At 58.1% G+C, this 22600-nt stretch overlaps 1 protein-coding gene across 1 annotated transcript in view; it reads right to left on the bottom strand.

Moving 5' to 3' along the window:
* Nucleotides 1-1786: 1786 nt before the first annotated feature.
* The window catches only part of LOC134496121 (SCO-spondin-like), an 80807-nt gene continuing 59993 nt past the window's right edge, over nt 1787-22600 (bottom strand). The window contains exons 85-114 of the mRNA XM_063301875.1: nt 21224-21265; nt 20933-21103; nt 20174-20383; nt 19670-19837; nt 19418-19549; nt 18126-18369; nt 17211-17363; nt 16987-17033; nt 15227-15397; nt 13435-13611; nt 12360-12515; nt 11990-12120; nt 11601-11725; nt 10350-10396; nt 9744-10019; nt 9497-9658; nt 8721-8837; nt 8389-8527; nt 7689-7891; nt 6728-6889; nt 6360-6487; nt 6116-6267; nt 5524-5570; nt 4884-5048; nt 4488-4699; nt 3782-3877; nt 3467-3527; nt 2722-2852; nt 2434-2584; nt 1787-1890 (exon numbers count right to left, since the gene is read on the bottom strand). Coding sequence (XP_063157945.1) covers nt 1868-1890; nt 2434-2584; nt 2722-2852; nt 3467-3527; nt 3782-3877; nt 4488-4699; nt 4884-5048; nt 5524-5570; nt 6116-6267; nt 6360-6487; nt 6728-6889; nt 7689-7891; nt 8389-8527; nt 8721-8837; nt 9497-9658; nt 9744-10019; nt 10350-10396; nt 11601-11725; nt 11990-12120; nt 12360-12515; nt 13435-13611; nt 15227-15397; nt 16987-17033; nt 17211-17363; nt 18126-18369; nt 19418-19549; nt 19670-19837; nt 20174-20383; nt 20933-21103; nt 21224-21265 — 4199 coding nt within the window. The 3' untranslated portion in view covers nt 1787-1867. The remainder of the gene's footprint in view (nt 1891-2433; nt 2585-2721; nt 2853-3466; nt 3528-3781; nt 3878-4487; nt 4700-4883; nt 5049-5523; nt 5571-6115; nt 6268-6359; nt 6488-6727; nt 6890-7688; nt 7892-8388; nt 8528-8720; nt 8838-9496; nt 9659-9743; nt 10020-10349; nt 10397-11600; nt 11726-11989; nt 12121-12359; nt 12516-13434; nt 13612-15226; nt 15398-16986; nt 17034-17210; nt 17364-18125; nt 18370-19417; nt 19550-19669; nt 19838-20173; nt 20384-20932; nt 21104-21223; nt 21266-22600) is intronic.

Here is a 22600-nt window from a genome sequence, read left to right as displayed (position 1 = left end):
AGCCTCTCCATGCTAAGGCATGCCAAGGTTGGTGCAGCGGGCAGTTCACTGAGCTAAGTCAGCAGGCAGGTGGGTGGGCAGGTGCCCCAGAGCTTCCTCGCCAGTTTGGGCATTTCCCCCTGGGGTCCCTGCAGGTTTGCCACGCTTTGCATTTTTCTTTTCACGATGCACACGTGGCAATTACAAGACGTGCCTGGATTCTCCTTCTTGGTTGCACCCCCACACACACACACTATACACAAGTTGTTCACATGGTTGATGGAAAACGAGCTGCTTATCGAATGATGGAGCGGGCCCTGGGCATTTGCCTTTGGGGCTAAGCTGGAATGTGGTGGGGACCTGGCCTTCAGCGCGTTCCTGGGCCTCTGGGTGACTTTTTTGGAAATTTGGGTGTGAGGAAAAGGTGACCTCAGGGTGCTTCCTCCAAAGGAAAGAACTAGGGTGGAGCTCCCTTGGCTGGCAGGGCATTTCAGGAAGGCGGAAAGCTTCACCCCTGCATTTCCCTCCTGCAGCCTTTGCTGCCCTCCTTGCAGCTGGGCAGACCGATGCTCCCAATGTCCACAGCAATTCAGGATCAGTGGCCCCATATATCTACAGGTAGTCCTTGCTTAACAACCATTCGTTTAGTGCCAGTTCGGACTTACAACAGTGCTGAAAAAACCGAATTATGACCAGTCCTCACACTTATGACCATTGCAGCATCCCATGGTCATGTGATTGCCATTTTAAACCCTCTTGGCTGGCTTCTGGCAAGCAAAATCAATGGGGAAATGCATGATTCACTTAACAACCATGTTCATTTAATGACTGCTGCAAAAAAGATAATAAAACTGGGTCAAATTCGCTTAATGACCACTTCGCTTAGCAACCAAAATCCCAGTCCTAATAATGATCATTAAGCAAGGACTGCCTGTATTGTATTGCAGTTCTCTTCTGCTCTGCAGTGAAGATTTTGGGCAAGACCTTGGAAAAGGGATGAAACTATGACAGCCAGTATGGTGAAAAACATAATAGAAGAATTAAAAATGCTTTTTAAAACACTGGCAAACTGTGCATTTCATTTGTAACGTGGCAAATGTATGTGGTTAGGTGGCTTCTGCAGGCTGATCTTGGCTAACTTGCCCCAGGCCTGGTTGGGACTTGGATGGGAGACCACCAGGAAGCCTCGGGACAGAAGGTTAGGCTGGCCAGTTGGAAAAAAGAGCTCAGGAGAAAGCAAAAGTGATCCGTTCTGTGCTTGGTTAGTTTTAAGCATAGTTTCCTTTTTTCTCACAGTGATTTTACCTGTTTGGTTAGTTTATGGTTCAGTGCCTTGCACAAACTCAGGAAATGGGTCAGTTCCAGAGCCCGCTTCAGACGGCGGGGATTTCTGCCAGGGAGGGGCATGCAGAAGTGATACAAAAAATGCCGCCCTCTTTGAGCAGCTGTTCCGGAGGAAGGGAAGGAGCAGCCGTGGAGTGCGGAAAGTCCCTCTCAAGAGAAAGAGCAGCGGTATCTCCTCAGAGGGGCTGGAGTTCAACAGCCCAAATGCCTGGAGAGTACCAGGTTGGGGCGCATGGGCTTGCAGGGAGCCCCTCCCTCTCCTTGCAGAAAGCCAAGCGTGCTGCCTTCCGAACCCCTCGGCCCCTCTGGGTTTCTTGCCCACAGCACTCAGCAGCCTGCCCCCAACCTCGCTGTCCCCCCTTCCCAGCCACGACCCCAGTTTTGTGAGAAAGAATTGGAGTCCCTCCGGAGGCTGCCGTTGGCTGCTTTTATTGACCGGCCGAGGAGAGAAAGTCTGTGCTGGAGGGTTTTGGCTGCGGGGAGGAGCCGAAGCTGCTGCTGTGTCCCGATTTAAAAGGTCTGATCCTGCCCCGGAGGAAAGGCATCAGCGCTTGGAGAGGTCACCGCCTGCAACCGAAAAGACAGGAAACTGGGGTGGGGGTGGGTTTCTGTGGGGAATGGAAGGCAGGCCTCCCCCATGTGCTGAAAATTGGGGGGGAGAGGGGTGGGCTCCTCCCCTTCAAGGCGTGCATTCTTGCAGAGTCTGGACAGCCTCCGGTGGGATGCTCAGTTGGACTGGAGGGCCTAGCTGGAGGGGCGGTCCCACTGAGAGAGGTGAGGTGAACTCTATGGGTGGGGCGATTCAAACTCTGTCTTCCCTCTCCTGTCCCCAACCTGGCTTAACTCAGAATTTACTGCTACCAAGCTGTGATGGTAGTGACTGGCCTCAATTAATGTAGGGGAAGAATAGGAGACAGAGGTATCAAGGTGTGTGGGCCATGACCGGTCAATAGAACTTCCATGTGCAGGAGTGGCTTATCTGAGGGCCAGTTGCTGATGCCAGAGAAGGGCTATTTCCACCTCTCCCGCCCAGGAGTATCAGCCTGCCAGTGGGGGAGGGGGGGCTAGAGGGGACCCCTTTCTGCCCCTTGAGCCCTGCCACAGGCTCACTTTGGCAGCTGCTGCATTCGCAGCCGTGGATGACGGGGAGCACCACGGGCTCCGTCTCGCCGCCTTCACACTGCAAGTTCAGGATGCGCACCGGGCTGACCGGGTCCAGGCGGTAGCTGCAGCAGTCGCAGAAGGTCTGCAGGTAGGGCTCCTGGAACGCCAAGCCAGCCACGGGTTGCTTGGGCGGAGGGACCCTGGGGATGGGGGGGGGCTCCCCCACCAGTCCGGGGTGCGCTGGGCCGGCTGAGGCTCCTGGACCCCGGCGGGGCCGGTCCTGGCCGGGCTTACCTCCGGGATGACGTTGGTGTGGGAGGCGCAGCGCCCCTTGCAGTAGCTCACCTCCACGCCCGCCAAGAAACAGGCCCCCTTGGAAATGTTGCGCCGCTCAGTGAAGTGCCGGCAGTGGGGCTGGGGCTCGTCTGCCGGGAAAGAGGGGGATGGCCCGCTTAGCAGCCCAGTGGAGCCCGGGGGAGCCCAGGCACCCTGCCAGGATGGCTTTGCCCACCCTGAAAACGGCGTGGGCGAGGCCCAGCAAACACCCCAGGGTCGAACGCCCTGACCTCAGAGCTTCTGGCCCTGCCGTCGGAGCTGCCGGTTTTGCCCTCCCCAGTGCCGGCGTTCCGGCAAAGGGCCTGGGGAGGTCAGGCCTTTGTGCCAGGCCAAGCCTCCCTCGGCGCAGCTCAGTGGGTCCTTCCCGGTCCCACAGTGCTGCCCATTAGACACCGCCGGCAGACAGTCCACTTAGCAAGGGATCTTGGGGTGACTTCCGTGCTTTGTTCCCGTCACCCAATCTGCCGGAAGCAAGTGACGGGGGAGGCCGAGGGTGCCGATAACTCCCAGGCCCCCAGCTCTTCCTCGGCTGCCCCACTTGCGGTCGCTCCCCAGCACAGGGTCTTTGGCTCAGCTCTTCGGACACCCCGAGCCACGCCCTGCTCCTCTGGCACTGGGGCCTGGTCTGTTTCTTCGGCCCCTTTCCTGCAGCCAAGGCTGCCTGCCCCCCACAGCCACCCCACTCCTTTCCAGATGCACGTACCAACCGACTCCTTCCGGCAGGTGGGGCAGCAGCTGCCTGGCTCCTGCACTTTCACTTCACCCTGGGGAGGGAAGAGAAACGGGGTTTGCGTGGGGGGCACAGCTCAGACCTTCAGGCTGCTTTCGGTCCTGGGGCTCCTGGCAGAATCCTGGCTACGGGCAGAAGCAGCAGGAGGCACCCTGGACATCTGAGGGCAGCAGGAAGGGGGCTGTGGGGGAGCCCGGGAGCCTCAGAAGCCCCTTTGCTCGTTTTTCATTTAGCTTTCAAGGGACAAAGCAGGATGACGGGGTCGATGGGGTCCCTGAGGGCGAGTACCTCAAGGCAGGTGAGGGGCAGGCAGCCGGTCTCGCACACAGCCCTCCCGTTCAAGCAGCGGCAGATTTCACAGCCCTTGCGCCATTCTGCACTGGCCTGTGTGGAAGGAGGGAGAGAAAGTGTGGCAGTGGGTGAAGCACCCCGAGAAAGGGGCTGTTTCTCCAGTGGTAACGGGGGGGGGGGACTCTTCTCAATCCTTTGAGCTGCAGGTGTGGTTTGAAGGCGGCTGGTGCAGCAGAAGGTCCTGCTAGAGCCACCCACACCCAGAATGAAGCTTCAAAGTTCACTGCTAACAGCTGGGCCCTCGGATTCTCTGAGCTGGGACGTGGCATGGCCAGGCTAGGGAGCATCGTCGGCGCAGGGGCAGCAAAGTGTGCTGGCTGTTTACATGCAGTAGCCTAGGGCTGTGGGGCGTCGGGCACATTACAGCTTTAATAAATTTATTATTATTGCCTGGGTGACTTTGGGCCAGTCATTCTCCCTTAGCCCAACCCACCTCACAGGGCTGCTGTTATGAGGAAAATAGGAGGCAGGAGGATTAGGGATATTTGCCACCTTGAGTTGACCAATGATAGATAGATGATAGATACAGATGATCGACGGATGATGATGATGATGATGATGATGATAAAATATTGTGTCAGAAACAGCTGTTAATTTTCTCTGGAATGGGTGGCTACGGTCTTGCTCCTGTCCTCACACTCACCGAGTATATCTGGCCTCCCTCCTCACACTCGCAGTGGGCAGCCACCACACAGTGCCCACTGCCATTCCGGTAGTGCCCAGGCTGGCATGTGCAGCCCTCCTGTGCTGCCCCTGAGCTGCAGTTCTGGGGAAGATCCTGGTAGATCTGGCGGCAGCTTCGCTCGCAGGGACCTGGGGGATGGGCTCGGCGCCAGAGTTCGCCCTCTGGACAGTCTGCAAAGGGGAAGAGTCAGGCTGAGGGGGTCGGAGCCAGGCCCAGGCCCGTCCATAGCTGCCCCTCCCGGGAATGCCCCCCTCCAGGAGCCCCTCACCGTCCTTTGCCAGGCAGGGATGGGAAGGGCAGAGAGAAGAGAATGTGCTGGCAGAGGGCAGGGCAGGGCAGGGCCCTGAGACTCACCACAGTCAGGAAGGGCGCAGGGCACCCTGCGCACAGCGGGGCCCTGGCATTCTGCCCCACTGTATAAGCGTGGCTGCAGCTGGTGCCGCCGAGACAGCTGCTCTCCGGTGCCGCAGGTCACAGGGCAGGGGGACCACAGAGACCACTCGGACCAGACGCAGGGCACTGGGAGGGGAGAGGCCAGCTGAGCAGGCATCCCTGGCACCATGTGTGGGACAGGACAGGAACACTGGCCAGGAGGACTAAGGGACCCAGGAGGGCACCCTGAGTGCCCCAAATGCCCCGGCCAGGAACTGTGCAGTGACCCTGCCAGGGGCTACTGCCTAAAGCAGCGTTTCTCGACCTTGGCAAATTCTGGGGAATTCTGGGAGTTGAAGTCCACCCGTCTTAAGGTTGCCAAGGTCAAGAAACACAGGCCTAAATGGAGGGCTCCCGGAGCTCCAGTCCTTGGGGAAGGGGTCAGAGGAGTTCACAGTTGAGAGGCATGCTCTCTGCACATGTTCAGAGGCAGTGTTTATTAAAAGCCTACATCCCAGACTGAGACTGCTGTGCCCAAGCAGTAAGGACTGCTTTCGTTTTCACTCCAGAGCCCCCACCCAGCTGCCCCACGGAGACCTTCCTCCCCTCCGCACCCTCTTACCATCACAGTCCTCCCGAGTGCAGGTGAAGACACCCCTCCGGCAGACACTGCGGGGCCAAAGGAGATAACAGGATTCTAGTCCTTGTTCAGCCACTGGGCTGGTGGTCATTCTCTCCCATCCCCAGCCTGCCTTGCAGGGTTGTTGTGAGGATAAAGTGCAGCAGAATGAGGCTAATCCACATCACTCCTAGTTTCCCAGCAGAAGGATGGGAAGGGTCTCCAATCAATGGAGCGCCCTCAATGCCTTTAAAGGGAAAACTGCCCCTACAGCCTGGGGGTGGGTGGGGCGCAGGAAAAGGAGCTTGCCCAGGGTCTGCTCCCACCCCTGAGGAGTCCACCTCTCCACTTCACAGCTGGGAAAGGACCCAAGAGCTTAATGCAGCCACAAGTCCCATCTTCCCCAGCCATGACAGTCGATGGGCAGGTGGGGTGCAGGCAACAGGAGCTGCTATACAAGGAACTTGGTGGGCACCAGGTTGGGGAAGGCTGGGTTGACCTTCCTCTACTTTCACCCAGGACCAGCTGCAGGGCCCAGGGTCTCCCTGGCGGAGCTTCTTCCAGGCTGCCCAGGCCGGACCCTCTGCCTGCTCACCAGCGGTTGCACTCGTGCTGCAAAATGCTGCCAGGCAGATGCGCCTGCACCCGCTCCTCCTGGGACAGGTTGGCAGCCCAGGGCAAGGCAGGCGCCTGGCCGATCAGGCAGCGGCACTCTTCCGGGGGCACACACAGCCCGTCCTGCAGCACCTGTCGGAGAAAAGGCGGCTCAGACTGTACATGGGGAGGGGCCGGGACATTTGGGGCCCTGGGCGGGGCTTGGTGGGGAGCAAGCCACTCACCTGGCCAGGTGGGCAAATGCAGCCCGGCTGGCATTCCTCTTGCAGGCACTGGGTTTCTGGGCGCAGGCCAGAGCAGCTGTACGGGCAGGAGTTGGCACACTCGCTGTAGACTTGGCCCCCAGGGCACTCTAGCATGGAAGGGCAGAGGGCTGGTATAGAGGTCCCTTGAGCAACCGGGCAGGCCCTTCCCCCCTCCTCTTCCAGTGGCCGGTTGCTGGGCCCAGGGCAGAGGGCTGCTGGGAAGCCCCTGGCACTGGGACCGGCTGGGCAAAGCCAGATTCCTCCCTTTGCTCGTTGTGCTTCTCAAGGAACCCTCTTCGGTCTCAGCCATCACAAAGCTGCACTTCCAGAACGGGCACGGGGCTCACCTGGCGTGCAATTGTGCGTGTTGCACACACGCTGCTGCAGGAGTGGGGAGGGGCAGGGCTCCCCTGGAGGGGACAGCAGCTGGCGGCTCCTCTCAGAGGCCCCCCCTCCACAGCTGGTGCTGCAGTTGCTCCAGGCGGTCCAGTCGCTCAACAGGCAGCCAGCTGGGGGGGGGAGACTGTTAGCAGCGGGACCAGGGTGACCCCCCCCCCCGCTTCCACGTAGGAGGCATCGCAGGTGGGTGTCAGGAGCACGGGCGCCTGTCCTTCCGGAGGGGAGCAGGTCTCTTGCTCCACACAGGACAGAGGTGGCTGCAGCGGGAAGCGCCGTCCACCCCAAGCGCCCCAGGGGAGGGGGGTGAAGCAGGAGAGGCCCTGGTCCACAGGCATTGGGAGAGGGGGTTATTATGGGCTGGAACGGTCCAGCTCCAAGGGGATGCGCCCCAGGTCAGGCTGGCTGGGATTCGGCAGAACCCCTGGCGGCGTCTTTGCCCCTCGGTTGCCCTCTTTGGGTGGGGGCTGTGTTACGAAGAGGGGGACGATACCAGACAGGGGCTTTTTCCTCCTGGCTGGGGTGTGGTGCGGATTTTGATTTTGTCTTTCTTCTCAATGCTTAACCAAGCGTAGAGGTCAGGCTGCAGGGATCATGTTGCCTTGGGGTAAAAGTTGTGACGAACGGCACCCCGGGCTTTCGGAAGGGAACAGGGCCGCAGGAAGGGTTTGGGGGCCAATTTGTGCCTGGGGGGCATGCAAAGCAGACCCTAGGAGGCCTCTACCTGTTAAACTTACACGGTTTCTGCTGAGACACGGCCAGGAGGTATCATGGAGCAGAAGGGCACCTGAAAGGGGTGTCCCAGTGGTAGCCTGACAACCCCCTGTGGCCTTGGGGTGCTCCGCGTAGGGAGTAGCAGGGGGTGGCTGCACCGGGGGCCCCCTCCCCGCCAGGGCAGCCCCAGATCCTCGCCTGGGCAGGGCTGGGAGTTGCAGAGTGTCACTTCCTCCATGGCCTCGGCGGCGCAGGGGGCTCCAAGGAGGCTCTCGTGGCAGAGGCGATGGCGCAGGGCCTTTCCCCCTCCGCAGCTAGCCGAGCATGGGCTCCACACGGACCATTCGCCGTAGGACGGGCACTTCTCTTCCGGGCAGGCAAAGGTGCCATTCAGGCAGGTGCTGGGTGAACGAGAAGCGGGAGGCAGGAGGCAAAGAGGAGTCTTGATCCCCAAGGGCGAAGTTTTGGGGTACTTCTGTTACGATTAACCGGGGCATGTAGCATCCAAAAAGAACTCTCTGTGCTGCTCTTAGCGCAGAAAACCTCCTTATCAAGAGTTGATTGTCTCCCTCTCCGCCATCTTTCCCAGCACCCCAAATTTGCCACTACAAGGGGGGTCCCCCTTTTGTCTTTTGAGGACAGGGTCAGCTCGGCGTCTTGGAGTCTGGACACCTGCAGGCAGTCACTGCACTGGCAGACCTTGGGCGGCGGGGGGGCTGAGACAGCCTCCTTTCTGCTCTTCCCCCCCCACAAGCCCTGCAGATGTCCAGCTTGGAAGAGAAGGCAGGCAGCCCTGTCAGTCTTTATGGGCACCCCACGATCCATCCGGAGCCCAGCGTTTGCGGTGCCTCAGAAGAACGGTCTCCACCCCCTGCCCCTCTGAACGGCAGCTGCTTACCAGTTGTGGCAATCCAATTCCACCATCTGCCCAGGCAGAATCTCCTGGCTGCTGTTGGCCGCAGGACGTCCACAGCGGCAGGCCTGGATGGGCACGCAGTCTCCGTCCTGCAAGAGCTGCCCCTCTGGACACTGGCATCCTGTCAGAGGGGAGGTGATGCTCAGGTCCCCCCAGGACACAGGGGCTGCCAGTAGGACCACCCCTCTGGGTACTGGAAGGCGCCATCCCAGGAGTGCCCCCAAGCGGTGTCCTGGAGCTTCCCCTCCTTCCCAGAAGGGCCAGCCTGGGCAGAGGCTGGGGGAGAATTCACGGTGGGGGCAGGGGGGTGTTACCTGGCCTGCACTGCCCCTGCAGGCATTCTACATGCTCCCAGAGATCCAGGCAGGTGCGTGGACAGCTGTTGGCACAGGTGGGGGCATACACCTTGCCCCGGTCCTCACACTCCTCCCCTGCAGAAGGGGGAGAGGAGGAGGCCAGGAGGAGGGTCACTTCCTGGGGTCACATCAGGGTGCAGGGTTGCCCGACTGTGTGAGCATGAAAGTGGGCATGCTGCAAATTACCCACCCAATCACTGAATTTCTGGCTTCCCGACCTTCTTCCACAGCCTTCTGGTTCTCTCTGGGATTCGGTCAAGGCCCTCCACCACAAACCCAGAATTTGAAACCGGGGCAGGGGGGGGGCTTTGGCTCAGGTACTCTGAACGAGGGCAGTTCCCCTCCTCCCCCCACCCCGCCCCCCAGGCCTCACCCTCTGCAACCTCCTGGCTCCGGAGCTGAGAAAGCAACGCACAACCACACCAGTCCAGGCAGCCCAGCAACTGGCATCGCCCGACTGATGCCAGCAAAGTTGCCGGTGACTCAACAGGGCATGCTTCCAGTCGGAAGGGCTTTGCCTTGCAGTCCATCTGAGGAACCGCACTCCCCCCTGTCCCGACGTGGGTCCTGCAGACGGGGTCGCCAGGGCCAGCCAGGGAGGGGGCGAGAAAAAGCCCGGAGGAGCCCCCTTGGGAGCAGCCTCTGGCCGCGCGGGGCGGGGCGGGGCGGGAGTTCCGAACTGCGGGGGCTCCCAGCCGGGCGGGGAAACCGCGCGGGCGGCTCAGCCCCGTTACCTGGGCAGGGGCCGGTGTTGCAGTTCTCGGACTGGGATCGCGGTCCCCGGCAGCGCGGCTCCGCGGCGGGGTGGAGGGCGAACCGCCGGCGCAGACGGAACCCTCCGCTGCAGGGCGCCCGGCAGGGGCTCCACGCACCCCACTCGCTCCACAGGCAGAAATCTGGAAGAGCCCCGCGCGGCTGAGCCAGCTGGCCCCCGGCAGCCCGGCGCGTCCCCCCGCCCCCGCGTCCCCGACAGCCGCTCACCTTCGCAGGCGCGGGTCTCGTCGGGGCACAGCCGCTGCTCTTGCAGCGCCGCCGAGCACAGGCTCTCCCGCCCGCCCCAGGGCGCGCCCGTCTGCGGGTCGAGGCACAGCCGGTAGCGGTGCTGCACGGAGACCAGGGCGGGCGGGGAAGCGCCTCCGCCGGGCCAGGCCTCGTTCTGCGCCAGCAGGGCAGGGACGGCGCTGGGCCCGAGCGCCGTCACGGGCAGGCAGTCGGAACAGGGCGTCCACGGCGACCAGCCGCTCAGCGGAAGCAGCCCTGGCCGGAGGAGAGGAGCGGACGGCTTGGCCCGAGAAAGGTGCCCTGGCTAGAGCGCCCGGCCCCTGGGAAATGGCTTGCTCTGGGGGTGCCAGCTCCCCACCCTGCCACCCACCCACCCCATGCCCGGGAAGAAAAAGCCTCCAGAAGGGCAGGTGATCTCCAGCTGTAATGCAGAACGATCTGGGCCAGCCTTACCCAGTTTTGTCCTCCCCCTATGTGCTCTATGGGGCTTTGATCAATAGCCACGAAAGTGTCCTCCTTGGCCAGGAGCAGTCTATCCCAGATGCCTCTGGGAGGCCTTGTCCGGGCCAACCAGCAGGCACTCACCTTGGCAGTCCTCGCTGCTGCATTGCAGCTCTCCCTCCTGGCACACACTGCCAAGAGAAAGTTGTGGGTTAGCCATCGGAAAATGCTCTTTGGCCCTCCAAGGCTGGCTGCCGTGAGAGTTGTGGCGGTGGGGGTGGGGTGTCTCTCCCCACTCTAAACTTCCCCGGCAACTTTTGAAATTAGTTGGACTCCAAACGCTCCGAGTGCCAGGTGCTGCATGCCACACTAGAAGTGGTGTGGCTGTTTCCCAGTTAAGCCATGGGAACATTCAGAGAGAGTGGGGGAATCCAGTCCAGGAGGACCCGCTTAATTGCTCCTCCTGTTTCTGAAGATAGTCAGGCAGATGTTCCTGTCATGCTTCCAAGCAAGCCACCCCACCCCCACTGCCAGCTCAACGAGCATCCAAAGGTACACTGCCTCTAAACATGGAATCTCGCCATTGACAGCATGGATCACAGCTCCTTCTGTGCACTGTGAATCTGCCAAGCTTTCTTTCCATTCCATCTGATCCCGCATGAAATACATCTCCCATCATCCCCAGCCAAACCTAACACTGCTGCCAGGAATTGCATCCTAAACTCCATCAAGTTAACCAGGAATGGGAAGGGAAGCTTGTGGGCCTGGGAGGCAGCCTTGGCAACGGAGGGCAGAAGGGGCAGGGAGGGGCCTCTAGGGAGATGAAACCCCTTTGGCCCTGCCAGTGGGGGCATTCTTGGGATGCTCCAGAAGGCCTGGCTAAGCTATTGCTTGGGGACCACCATGCCAGGCATAGGATCGGATGCCCTTCTGGGCAGATCTGGAGCCGGAAATGGCTGGGAGCCCCCATAAGGGTGCAGGGGGTGGATGTCTAATGGCATTGCACCGCTGCACTGTCGTGCCATTGGGCCAGCGAGACCCTGCTATTATTCGTTGATGAAGGCATTGGATCCTGCAGAGGACTCTGGGTAGGATGGATGTCAGCCATTGTTTCCAGAGCCTCAGGGGCTAGAAACTTGTTTTTATTGTTTAAAAGGGAAATCTGGGGTTCTTGGATGCTTCTGCCCTCATGGCACAGGGCAGCGGTAGAAGGATTGAGCAGCACAGCCCTGGCCACGGTGCCAACCATCTCCATCCCAGGGGCCCCACCTTCTCTGTGACGTAGAAGAAACCTTGGAGATTCGTTCACTTCCCTTTATAACCAGCTGCCCCCGCTCCCGGGCTCATTCCCAAAGGCAAAGCCACTGCCCCCACCTAGAGAAACCACAAACTCACCACTTCTTGCAGCCAATCAGGACAGCCTCTCCCGCAGGCAGGAACACGGGCCCTTCTGCCTGGTGGGGGTGGAGGCAAACACACTGTGCGTGGGGGACGCAGGCCCCTTTCTGCTCCAGCAGGCCCTTCAGGGACACAGAGAGAGGGGGGCTTCTAGGGATGGCTCCTTCCTGTGCCTGCAACCCCCAGCACCCAGCAGGGCTGTGCTTAAGCCCTTTTAGGATGTAGCTTAGCCAGGGTGGATGGACAGGCTGGCACAGAGCTCATCCAGGAAGCGCCCCCCACTCAGCCAGAGCATGCCTCGGACCATGAGCAGGGAGAACAGAGAGACCGTCTCAAACCGGCTGTCCTTGCCTGGCGCAGCAGGGAGTTCTGCACATCAGCCTCACCTGGGGGCAGTAACAGCCAGGCAGGCAGCGCGGAATGTCCTGGCATAGCTCTGGGTGCTTCCGGGTGGAGCAGTGGCTGTCGCAGGGGGAGCCACATGCCTGGAATTCAAAGGGGGCATCGCAGCTGGACTCTGGAAAAAGAGGGGGGGAAGCACACGAGCTCAGACCTCCCATGGGCAGCCCTGAGACAAGGTGGATTCCTGAGATCTACTAGGTCCTGGAGGAAAACAGCAACAAGAAGGCTGTTTCTGGGCTACAAAGCCATGGGAAGACAAGGGAGTCGCAGCTGGAGACAACGCAGGCCACCACGGAGGAGCTACAGAATCCCCACCGCTGGTGGGCAGAGGATGCTGTGCTGGCGCGGCCTCACCTGAACACTGGGAATAATTGCACATGCGGAACTGCCCGTCCAGCCCCAGGCACGGCTCCCGGTCAGCGTCCCAGCCCTGCTGGTTCCGGTACCGCTGCTGCACCAGGAAGCTGCATGCGCAGGGCGTCCAGGGCGTCCAGGGGCTCCAGGGACAATCTGGGGGAGAGGCAGGAAGGGGAGGGTCGGCATAGAGCGAGCAGCCTTGTGGGGGGAGTGGGAGCAGCCGAGGGCTCGGGGGGACAAAAAGGATCCATGCAGCTCTGTGAAGGGCTGGGCGCACAAAGAGCCGGGGCCGACTGGTGCATGCAAGGGTTAATGAAGGAACGCGAAACTCAAACCTGCTGGCAAAAACCCAGCAATCTGTCACCAAAGACAGTCCACTCCAGGAAGCCTGATGGTGGCCTGAAATGTGGGCTTTAATTTGAGGAAGTTGCACACACTGCCTCTGAGCATTCCCTGAGTACACCCATTTCTTCCACAGCCCAGCCATCTCAAATGATGGGCTGTGGAAGATCTTGCACGGCAGAGATTATCACCAGCAAGCCTCCCTCCTCAACTGGGAAGAATGTGGAAGATCTGGGCTTGCCCTGAGGAGCGGTCCCAGCACGGTCACCCCCCCCACTGTATGTCTCAGGGGGAGTTCCCAGGACCCACAGCCAGCAGGGGTGGTGCCGGGACAGCCTGGTGCTGCTGGACTGAGGGACCTGCCTCACGGCCAAGCGGCTCTTTGGTGGTGGCGGAGAGGGCTAGAAGTCCTCGGGAAGAGGGAGAGGGAGTGGGACTTCGGGTGGAGACGGAGGGGGACCGCGGAGCGTGGCCGAGGGCCGGCGGGTCGGGAGGCCAAGGGAGAAAGTTGGTGGTTGGATGGCTGAATGAAACCCTGGTGGACGGAAGAGGAAAGAAGGAAGCAGGGAGACAGGTAGATGTAGATAGGAGATGCTTGGAGGGCATGAGATGATTAGGGTCAGGGTCCCGCCATCTCAGCCAGAACTCTTAGAAATGGGCCGCTCAGGGCCCTGCCTGCAGGCTGCTCCACCCCGTCCCCCTTGGGCCTCAAGGGACGCGTCTTCTCTACCTCTGCAGGCCTGCAGGTAGCAGGCCTCCATCTCCTGGGGGTGGCTGTTCTGGCTGCAAGGTGCCCCATCAGCACTCTCAGAAGTCGGGCAGATGCAGCTCCTGGAACGCGTGGTCAATCCGGTGCCGCACGACTGTGAGCACGGGCCCCAGGCGGACCAAGGGCAGAGCTCGCCTTCTGTGTGAAGATGGGGTGGGAACAAAAGGAGATGCTGGCTGCATTGCGCATTGGCTGCCTCAACAGGCCAGCATGGCAGAGTTACTTCCCACATAGTCAGCGAAAAACACGATGATGTCAAGTCTGACAGTCTCAAAAACACCTGCTGGAAAGACGAGGCCAAGCAAGGAAAGGAAAGTGAAACGTGGGAGGGTTAAATGTGGTTTCTGTCAGTATGGCTTGTCCTCGACTCACAGCCGCTGTGGCTGAAAGTCTTTGCGTCCAGCTTCCCATTTCCTTCAGGAGATATGACTCCTCAGAAGTTCTTGGATTGCGTACAAGGTGGCCTGCGCAGTTGCCAGGAGGGGGACAGAACCAACCCTAGGGTCCAGGGGCATCTGCACGGTGTATATGTCAAAGAAGTCAAGACGGCGCCTGTGATGTGCACAGAAAGGGGCGAGGCCTTGATCACACGGTTGCAGACACATCTTGACTCTGCTGACATGCGCTCCCCACAGACGCCCCTGCCGCCGAGGCTGAAGGTGGCTGCTCACTCTCCTTGGCCCTCGCCAGCCCTGCCTGTGACCCCCAGGGCTGCAGTTCTCAAGCTCTAGGGCCAGACCCCCCGGGGCCTGCGAGCCACTTAAAGGCTCAGGGCAGAATCTGTTTTGACCCAGGCCTGCCCTCGCAAAGTGGGAAAGCTATCAAAGCTCACCCTGGACTTTCCTCCTCATTTTGCCTGTGGAAGCCCAGTGCGCAGTGCGCCACAACGTTTGAGAACTGATATAGAGACTAAAATCGAATTGTTTAAAGCGATGTACTTATTTCTTACCCAAAACCAACACCAACTGAATCATGACTTTCACTTAGCAGGTGATAACACAAATCCATTTATCACTTTAGGGGTCTCTGTACCAGAAAATCAGAGAACCCCTGTCCTTGGACATCATTTATCTCATCTCCAGCACAAGGGCGGCATTCGCACAGAACAGCCTATTTGGCGGTTCTCACAATGTAGTGAATCCCAAACTAGCCAACTGGGCTGATTCTGTCCCATGTGTGAAACTGTACAAAAGCCAAAACGAGGTTAATACTACAGGTAGTCCTCCAGTTACGACCACAATTGGGACCGGAATGTCCATCGTAAGTCGTTGGGGTTGTAAGTTGCCTCACTACATGACCGGACGTGATTGTACAATCACTTTTACATTGGTCGTTAAGCAAATCCAGCTTCCCCAAAGAACATTTTTTGCTGGAAACCGGCAAAAAAGGACACAAAACGGGATCATGTGGCTGCAGGATGCTGCGACTGGTCGTAAATGCGAGCTGGTTGCCAAGTGCCTGAATTGCAATCATGTGACCATGGGGGTGGTACGATGGTCATAAGTGTGGGTACAGGTTGTAAAGCACTTTTTCCAAGGCCGTTGTAACTTTGAACCATTGTTAAATGAACAGTTGTAAGTCGAGGACTACCTGTAACCAACTTTAGTATGTCAAATGAAAGGGGGCTCCAGGTTTCCCACTGACAGCGTTAAATGGGGCATGCAAACACCGCCAGGAATACGGCCAGAGAAAGCTGCCCCTGAGAAACAGCAACCGCACTCCAGGTCACCAGAGGGGCCCGTGCGGCCCTTACCTGAGCAGGGCTGGGTGGAACAGTTCTGGCTCTGGGTCTCGGGGCCGGCACAGGGCAAGCCTTGGTTGCGTGGTGGTGGGTTGATACAGGCCCGAGTTCGGATCTGGATGCTGCCGCCACAGGTAACTAGACAGTCGGACCAAGGTGACCACGGAGTCCATTCACCGTGCACTGTCAGGGAGGGAGGGAGGGAGGGAGGGAGGAAGGAACCATCTATTGTTGGATCTCAGGGGCTAGATCCAAGAATGAACTAAGTTACAATTCTCCACAAGCTATTTGACCTGGGCGACTGGCAGCCAAACATCTAAAATATGAGATTCACTCCTGCTCTCTTAGCGTCCCTGCCCTGTTGGCTTCCAGGCCTTCAGCGCCGCTGTCTCTTACCAGCGTTACCCCGTGAAGCTATCCCTCTTACTCTTAACCAACACAGCTTCCCACTGGAATGTTTAGGAACGTTCTGCGACGTTCCAGCTGCTCTGCTGAAGGTGGAAGCAGGGAGGGGGCAACGCTCTCCTTCAAGGAATACAGAAGATGCCAGCAGGGCCCTGCTGGGTAAAATTCATCGATCCGGTTCAGGACCGGGCTACCAGAATGGCCGGTCAGATCCCTGGGAAGCTGCAGCACAAGGCGAGAGTTGAGATGTTGCCCTTTGTCCTTACAGCAGATCCCCCAGTTTGGTGACTTCCCAACGTGCTGGGACTACCTCTCCCAGGGGTCCAGGTCAGCCTAGCCAGGGGCCCCAGGCTGGGATCTCAGTTTTACAGGACTTCTAGCAATTAAGAGACATCATCTGCTCAGATCTGATGAAATGCTATCTATCAGTTAGGGATTGCAAAATTTGTTCATCCAGGAGCAGATCGTTCTGGTTCTGCTTGGACCACGCCGCAAGTCCTCCAGGACCAGAGGCAATTGGACCATTTCCAAAGTAAATCCTCCAAACCAGAAGCAGTTTGAGCTGTCCTGAATGTGTTCTGGAGGAAGCAGCCTGTTTTTGGTCGGAGCTCTCCCAGACACCTGGAAGGGCTTCCTGTTTGGAGGATTTACTTTCAGAAGCTACCCAAATCCCCAGGAATGGCATGGTCTGGGAAGAAGTTCACATGGACTGGAAGAGAGAGAACATTCTGGAGTTTTCCCGAATATTCCATTCCCAGATGGATGAATTTTGAACACCCCACTATCCATATACCACTGAAATGCTCGTGTCTGTTTGATACTTTGTAACCTTTAACTGGGCAAAACAGTGCACTGTAGGACAACAATTTTTGAACCAAGGCACCTCGAATGGGCTAACTTGCAGAATGCATCTAAAATCTGGGACCCATGACTCCCGTGGAGTTGAAACTAGGCAAATTTTATAAAACACTTCATGACATAAAAATTAACATACAGCTTTTTATGACATAATACGACATGTCATAAGACATTTCCTGTGGTCAGCTCCTGGTGTTTGACTGGGCTGTACAGTTCAACCTGAGCTGCTTTCAAGGCAGCCGCATCTCTGAAGGCCTCCCTGAACGCTTAAGGACTTTCCCAGTACATCGGAAGCTCTGCCACTGTTGAAGGCACTGGGGAATCTGGTAAGGAGATACCTCTGAGACGATGCCCCGACAGGTCACAAGTTGTCTAGTCACCATTAAAGTTTAGGCCATTTTTAATGCATTTGCTTTCTGTCCCACCGGATACCAAAACTGGCGTTCCTCCATCACTCAGCTTTGTTTGATGTGTCTACCTGTTAAACAGCACTAGGAAAATGAACTCACCTGCACATGCAATGTCCAGGCAGTAGATGCCCTCTGGGGTGCAAATGCTGGAGGAGAGGGGGAGAAAGGCATCAGGGCCTGCCAGGGAGTGGCCAGCTGGGCCTCCAAAACCTGACTCCGTGGCTGCAGTCGCGCCCAGAGACTCCCTGCATGCACAGCCCTCCCGTCTTGGAGAGGTCCACCCAGCTCCAGTTGAGGCCAAGGCAGGGTGGGAGGCCACTCACCACTGCTGGCACTCCCCCAGGAGCCAGGTGCTGCCCAGGCTGGTCTCCTGGCCCTCATGCAGGCACAGGGGGGGGCAGGGGTCCAAGGCACAGGGACGGGTCTGCACCTGCTCCTTCAGGCACTCAGGAGCCCAGGAGCCAGAGGTGGGGGTCCTGTGTGGGGAGGGGGAGAGAAGGTTGCATTTAAAGGTAAGAGAAGGGGATGGGGTGGGGAGGGGAGGGGAGGGGAGGGTGGACGAAGCCAGCAGGCCCACTGACACCTTCGAGAAGCACCTGCAAACCATCTTCTGAACCCTGCCTGAAAATGCCAGATCAGGTCTGGCCAACTGCTGGCCCAGCCTGGCAGGCCCACCTCACTGCCTCTGCAGTCCTGCCTACAAGGGCTCCCCCTAGAGATCCCCCTCCCCCCCATCTGGGGGCCTTGGGGTCCTGTCCTCCTCCCCCTCCCTACAGAGATGCAAGCAGAGGACTGTTGCCTGAACCAAAAGCGATTCTTTCTGGCTCAGATTCTCAGAGTACTCTTTAACCAGGTTTATTGAGAGGAGAGGGGTGGAGTCACAAGGAACCCAGCAACTGAAACTCTTTCCCACTTACAGGTAATTTATACTCATGTACTTTGAAGGAAGACTTTCTGATTCTTTCTAATAGCTGTCCTAGGATCTGGCAAGGAAGGGGGGTCTTCTCGCTGGGAACGAGGAAGTTTATGGCTGGTGGGTTGCATCATGTCTCTTGAACCTCTCTCCGTCTGGGAATCCCCTCTCACAGAGATGGCCCCTGCCCTCTTGCCTCCCGGGGCGCAGCCCTCAGTGTGGAAAAGCATCAGGCCGCTGAGTCCCGAGAGGCCCCAATCTGGATCCTCCGCCAGCTGAGAAGGCGAACGGCACCTTGGCCACAGGGGCCCAGCACCAGCCTTACCTGAAGCGGGTGTGCAGGCCATTTCCACAGGTGAGGCTACACTGGGACCAACTGGACCAGAGGCTCCAGGCGCATTCGGGGGGGAGGCAGGTGTAATTGGTGCAGAGGAGCCTCCCTCCAGCGGCGCAGGTGCAGGTATTGCAGCCGTCATCATAGTGGCTGCCTGGCGCCCAGCTGTGCCCCTGGGCATCAGTGCACTCGCAGTGGGTGAGGGCAACGCAGGTGCCATCCTGCTCCAGGGTGTCTGGGGGGGGTTGCAGAGAAGCAAGGAAGGTTGAATTGGCCTTGATTGCATGGCTGAACTGCCATCTTCTGGCGGGACCCTCCCCCCAGCCCTGGATTCAAGATTGAGGCTTGGGAGTGGGGAGACTTGGGTTCAAGCCCATCCTGGGCCCAGAAGTGGCTATGGGGCAGGCCTCCCTCTCAGTCCAAAATACTCCAAAGGTGTTGGGAAAAAAACCGGGAAGAGCTGAAGTGCTACATACGCCTCCTCGAACTTGGGGAAAGGTTGGGATAGAAAATGAACCAATGAATAAATGGGAGAGACTCCCGGGCATCTGCTTGGTCCTCCAAGAACGTGAATCTGAATCCTCACCATAACTCCTGGCCTTGCGAGAATTAAGGTTAAGACCCTCATGGCCTTCCGGAAGGCTGTTCAAACCAGTGCTGGGGCTGGGCGGCTAGGGGAGCCCAGGGTCTCTGGGGGTCTCTCAGCAAATTGCTTTTTCCTAAAATGACTGTGTCATTTTAATGGGTTATAGATTTTCATATTGGCTTTGCATGTATTGTACCCTGCCCAGTTATGCCCTTGAGATGGGCAGCTATATAAGTGTACTAAATAAGCGAACCCAATAAATAAATTCTGCCTGTTAAAGAAGCTGATCAGCAGTTCCAGGTGGCACACAGGGACTCGAGAGGGGCTGAAGCCCGGTTCAAAAAAATTTCAAGTCGCTTCGCTAAGAGCAAAACAGATGAAGGCAAACTACCAGGCAGTTTTACAGGTGCCAACTGAATCAAGCTGGGCCTCCCCTGGTTGGGGCGCTTTCCTCCTGCCCAGGACCAAGGCTTCCCTCCTGGGGGCACGAACAGCCTGACCTTTCAGGCTGACCCCGATGGCTGAAGCCGGCAGAGCAGGCTTCCCTGGTCCCTCTGTGGGCAGGTGAGCCTTGTTGGCACAGCCCACTGACCACAGTAGACCTCCAAAAGGATCCTAAAAGGGGGCCGGGGGGCAACTCCATGTACTTCTTCCACCTGCGGGGGAGGCAGCCGTGGACCTGCCAAAGCCTCCTCACCATCAGGGCAGCGACAGCCGGGCTCGCAGGCTTCCTTCTCCTGGCACACGATACCTTCTTGGAGGTCCCAGCAATGCCGGGGGCATCTGTTGGCACACCCCACCCAGCGCATCAGGGGGGGGCAGGTCTCCTCTGCAGAAAGAGAGTGCCTGTTACAAGCAGAAGTCCAGAGAAGCGGCAGGCACGGCCAGACTGTGGCCCCATCGGGAAGGAGTCCAGCTGGCGGGACCACCCTTCCTTCTCTCCACGTACCGCAGGGCTGGGGGTTGCAGACGCGCACGTGGTATTTCTCGCCTGGGCAGTGGCGCCCTCCATTCTTGGGGGGTGGGCTGGTGCATGTCCTTGTGCGGGCGGAGCGCCCCCCACCGCATGTGCGGTCGCACCAGGACCAGGGGCTCCACTTGGACCAGGCCCCGTCCACTGCGGCAGAGACACAAGGAGGGAAGACCCGTACAGACCTCCGTTCAGTTATGGGCCAGCCTCAGGGCTGTTCTTGCCCTCTCTTCCCAGCCTCCCCACAGCCTTCATGATCCTGCTTTTGCCCAGGGGTGGCTTTTTACAGGCCAACCACGATTCACCTGTGGAACTCACTGCCACAGGAAGGAGTGGATTTGGGTAAGTGCATAGAAGGGGGTTCTTCTTTCCTTGCGGTAGCTTTGCCTGTGATCTCCCGCAGGGGAACCCTCCCTGGACCCCCCTTCACCTAAGCCTCACCACCCCTGGGCTGGGGGGTAGCTCAGGGGAGGCAAATTGTACCTTTGCAGGCCTGCAGGTTGCAAAAGCGCCGCTCTAAGTTGGCTGTCAGGATGTCTTGGCACCAGTGCCCTCCTTGCCCAGGGGGGTGGTAGGTGCGCAGGCGCTGTTGCTGCCCCACCCCACAGCTGCGGGAACACTCGCTCCAGAGGGACCAGGGGTTCCACGTGCAGTTCAGGCCGAGGCACTCCTTGCCCTCGCACAAGGGGGTCTCTGGGGGGCACCAAGGAGAGAGGAGAGTTCTGGGCATCCCTTGGAGAGGCTTGGGGAAGAATGCTGACAGAGGGGAGGGGGCTCTGCCCTGCCCGGAAGCTCCTGAGTGAGAGGGGGGAGACAACTCTCCCTCAAGCAGGGAGGCCCCCTTGACTTCGGTGGCCCTCAACTCCCGCCCCACCACCACTTCTGAGCCAAGGAGCCAGACGGTTGGCATTCGAGCCTTCAAGAGAGATTTATTTTCCAAAACATTTCTGCCTCCTTCTGCCAAGGAAGCACCGGAAGTCTTTATAGGTCTGCTGGGCTATCAACCGTTTGGGGGCACTTTTGATTCTCACCACGCTGAGAGTTCAGTTCCAGGAACTGTGGAAGCTGGAAGGGCTGGGAGGGCAGGGGGGCGTACAGTGGCAGTGGTGATGGCGCTGTTTTGCCCCCCCACTTTTGCCATCTTTCCTGGTTCCCAAGCAAGCATTCTTCTGGGCCCCCCCAGCTAGTGTGCCGGAGGCTCCGTGTCTGCATGTGAACGATGCCGCAAGCCCAACGTCTCACCTGTGCACTGGGGCAAGTTGCATTCTCGCTCCTGGAAGGTGTCCCCTGCGCAGCCGCTGCCCCCCAGGCAAAACCGCATGCGGGTCTTGAGGGCGGGGAGCTCCGGGTCGCTGCACGTCTTCGAGCAGGGCGTCCAGGGGGACCAGCGGGTGAAGCCGTTGTCCTCAGCACCTGCAACGTGGGGCGAGAGGCATAAACAACAGAGTGCCCGGTCTCTTTCCATGACCCGGGTTACCTTCCACCGCTCCTCCCTCCAGAGGGGGGCCAGGAACTGGCATGCCCCAGGCTCACCTGGGGTCCCTGTGACTGGCCCTTTGGTGGCTTCAGTCATTTCTGCAAAGCAAAAGCCAAGGCAGAGTGAGGTGAGCAGATTTCAGGGCCAGGGAGTGTAGGGTTCATACTGTCTGTGAAGTGCCATTATTCCTTATCTGCTATTCCCTATAGGTATCTTTATATCTGCATGTGTCCTCCTATTCTCTGGGATCAGCAAAGGGAGGGAAAGATAAAACAGCCGAAGGAGGCAGACTACAGGTAGTCCTTGCTTAGTGACTACCGCATTTAGTGACTGTTCAAAGTTACGACAGTGCTAAAAACAACTTAGCGACCACTCCTCACATTTACAACCTTCACAACATCTCTCTGCTCTTATTTTTACTTGCTTATTTACCTCATACCAAGATGTCCTCAAAGAGAAAGAGAAAGAACCCCAGTTCAGCTGAAGAAAGTAGCAAGAAGCAAGGAAAACTGAAATAAAATCATAAGCAGAGTTGCAGCCGTGTGATTTTTCACTTAGGGACCGCTTCACTTAATAACTGAGTTGCCAGTCCCAAGTGCAGTTGCTAAATGAGGACTACCTGTATAAGAATTGACTAGCGCCATTTAGACCTGATCAATGGAAACGTGATAAAGGAAACATCTATCTATTGTGCTGTGTGACTGGTACCAATAAACCATGTTTTGTTCATTGCTAAATGTACTGGAAGCATCAGGCAAGAAGGAAATGTCTGAAACCAGAACAAAGTGTGAGAACAAACACTTATTGTGAGAATCAGGGCAGGAATTATGGCCTATAGCATATAAAAGATGAAAACATGGTCCTAAAAAACTGAAATTAAAAAGAGCTCTTTAGAATCTGCCAACTCCCTTTTATATAGCTAGTAGATAAGAAGGTCCCACCCCACCCCTCCCCTCCCCTCTCCATGTGTGTATGGAGCATGTTGTAGAATATGCTCTAGCAAAGTAGGTAGCTTGTTATGGCTTGTTACGTGGAGCCTTCACTGTGGAATGCTCTGACATGGCATGTTTTTTAAATCCGTTCAGTGGCGTCTGATTCTCAGAGACTGCCTGGACAAGCCCCTGCAGTTTCCTTGGCAAGGTTTTTCAGAAGTGGTTTGCCATTGCCTCCTTTCTGGGGCCAAGAGAAAGTGACTGGCCCAACACTGGCTTCGTGCCCGAGGCGGGACTAGAACTCAGGGTCTCCCGGTTTCTAGCCCGGTGCTTTCACCACGACATTAAACGTTGCAATCACTCCAATTGGTGCATATAAGAATCTGGAACGTTTTGTAACCTGGGGGGTGGTGGGCAAGGACAGTTGCTAGCAGACAAACTCACAAGCCACGCCTGGAAACAAGGCAGGAGGAGCAGCGCAGGTGGCTGGGTGGAAATGCC

This window comes from Candoia aspera, chromosome 4, assembly GCF_035149785.1.
Source record: "Candoia aspera isolate rCanAsp1 chromosome 4, rCanAsp1.hap2, whole genome shotgun sequence".
NCBI classification, from domain to species: domain Eukaryota; kingdom Metazoa; phylum Chordata; class Lepidosauria; order Squamata; family Boidae; genus Candoia; species Candoia aspera.
The sequence above is the reverse complement of the archived record's forward strand: the minus strand, read 5'-3'. Positions and strand labels throughout refer to the sequence as shown.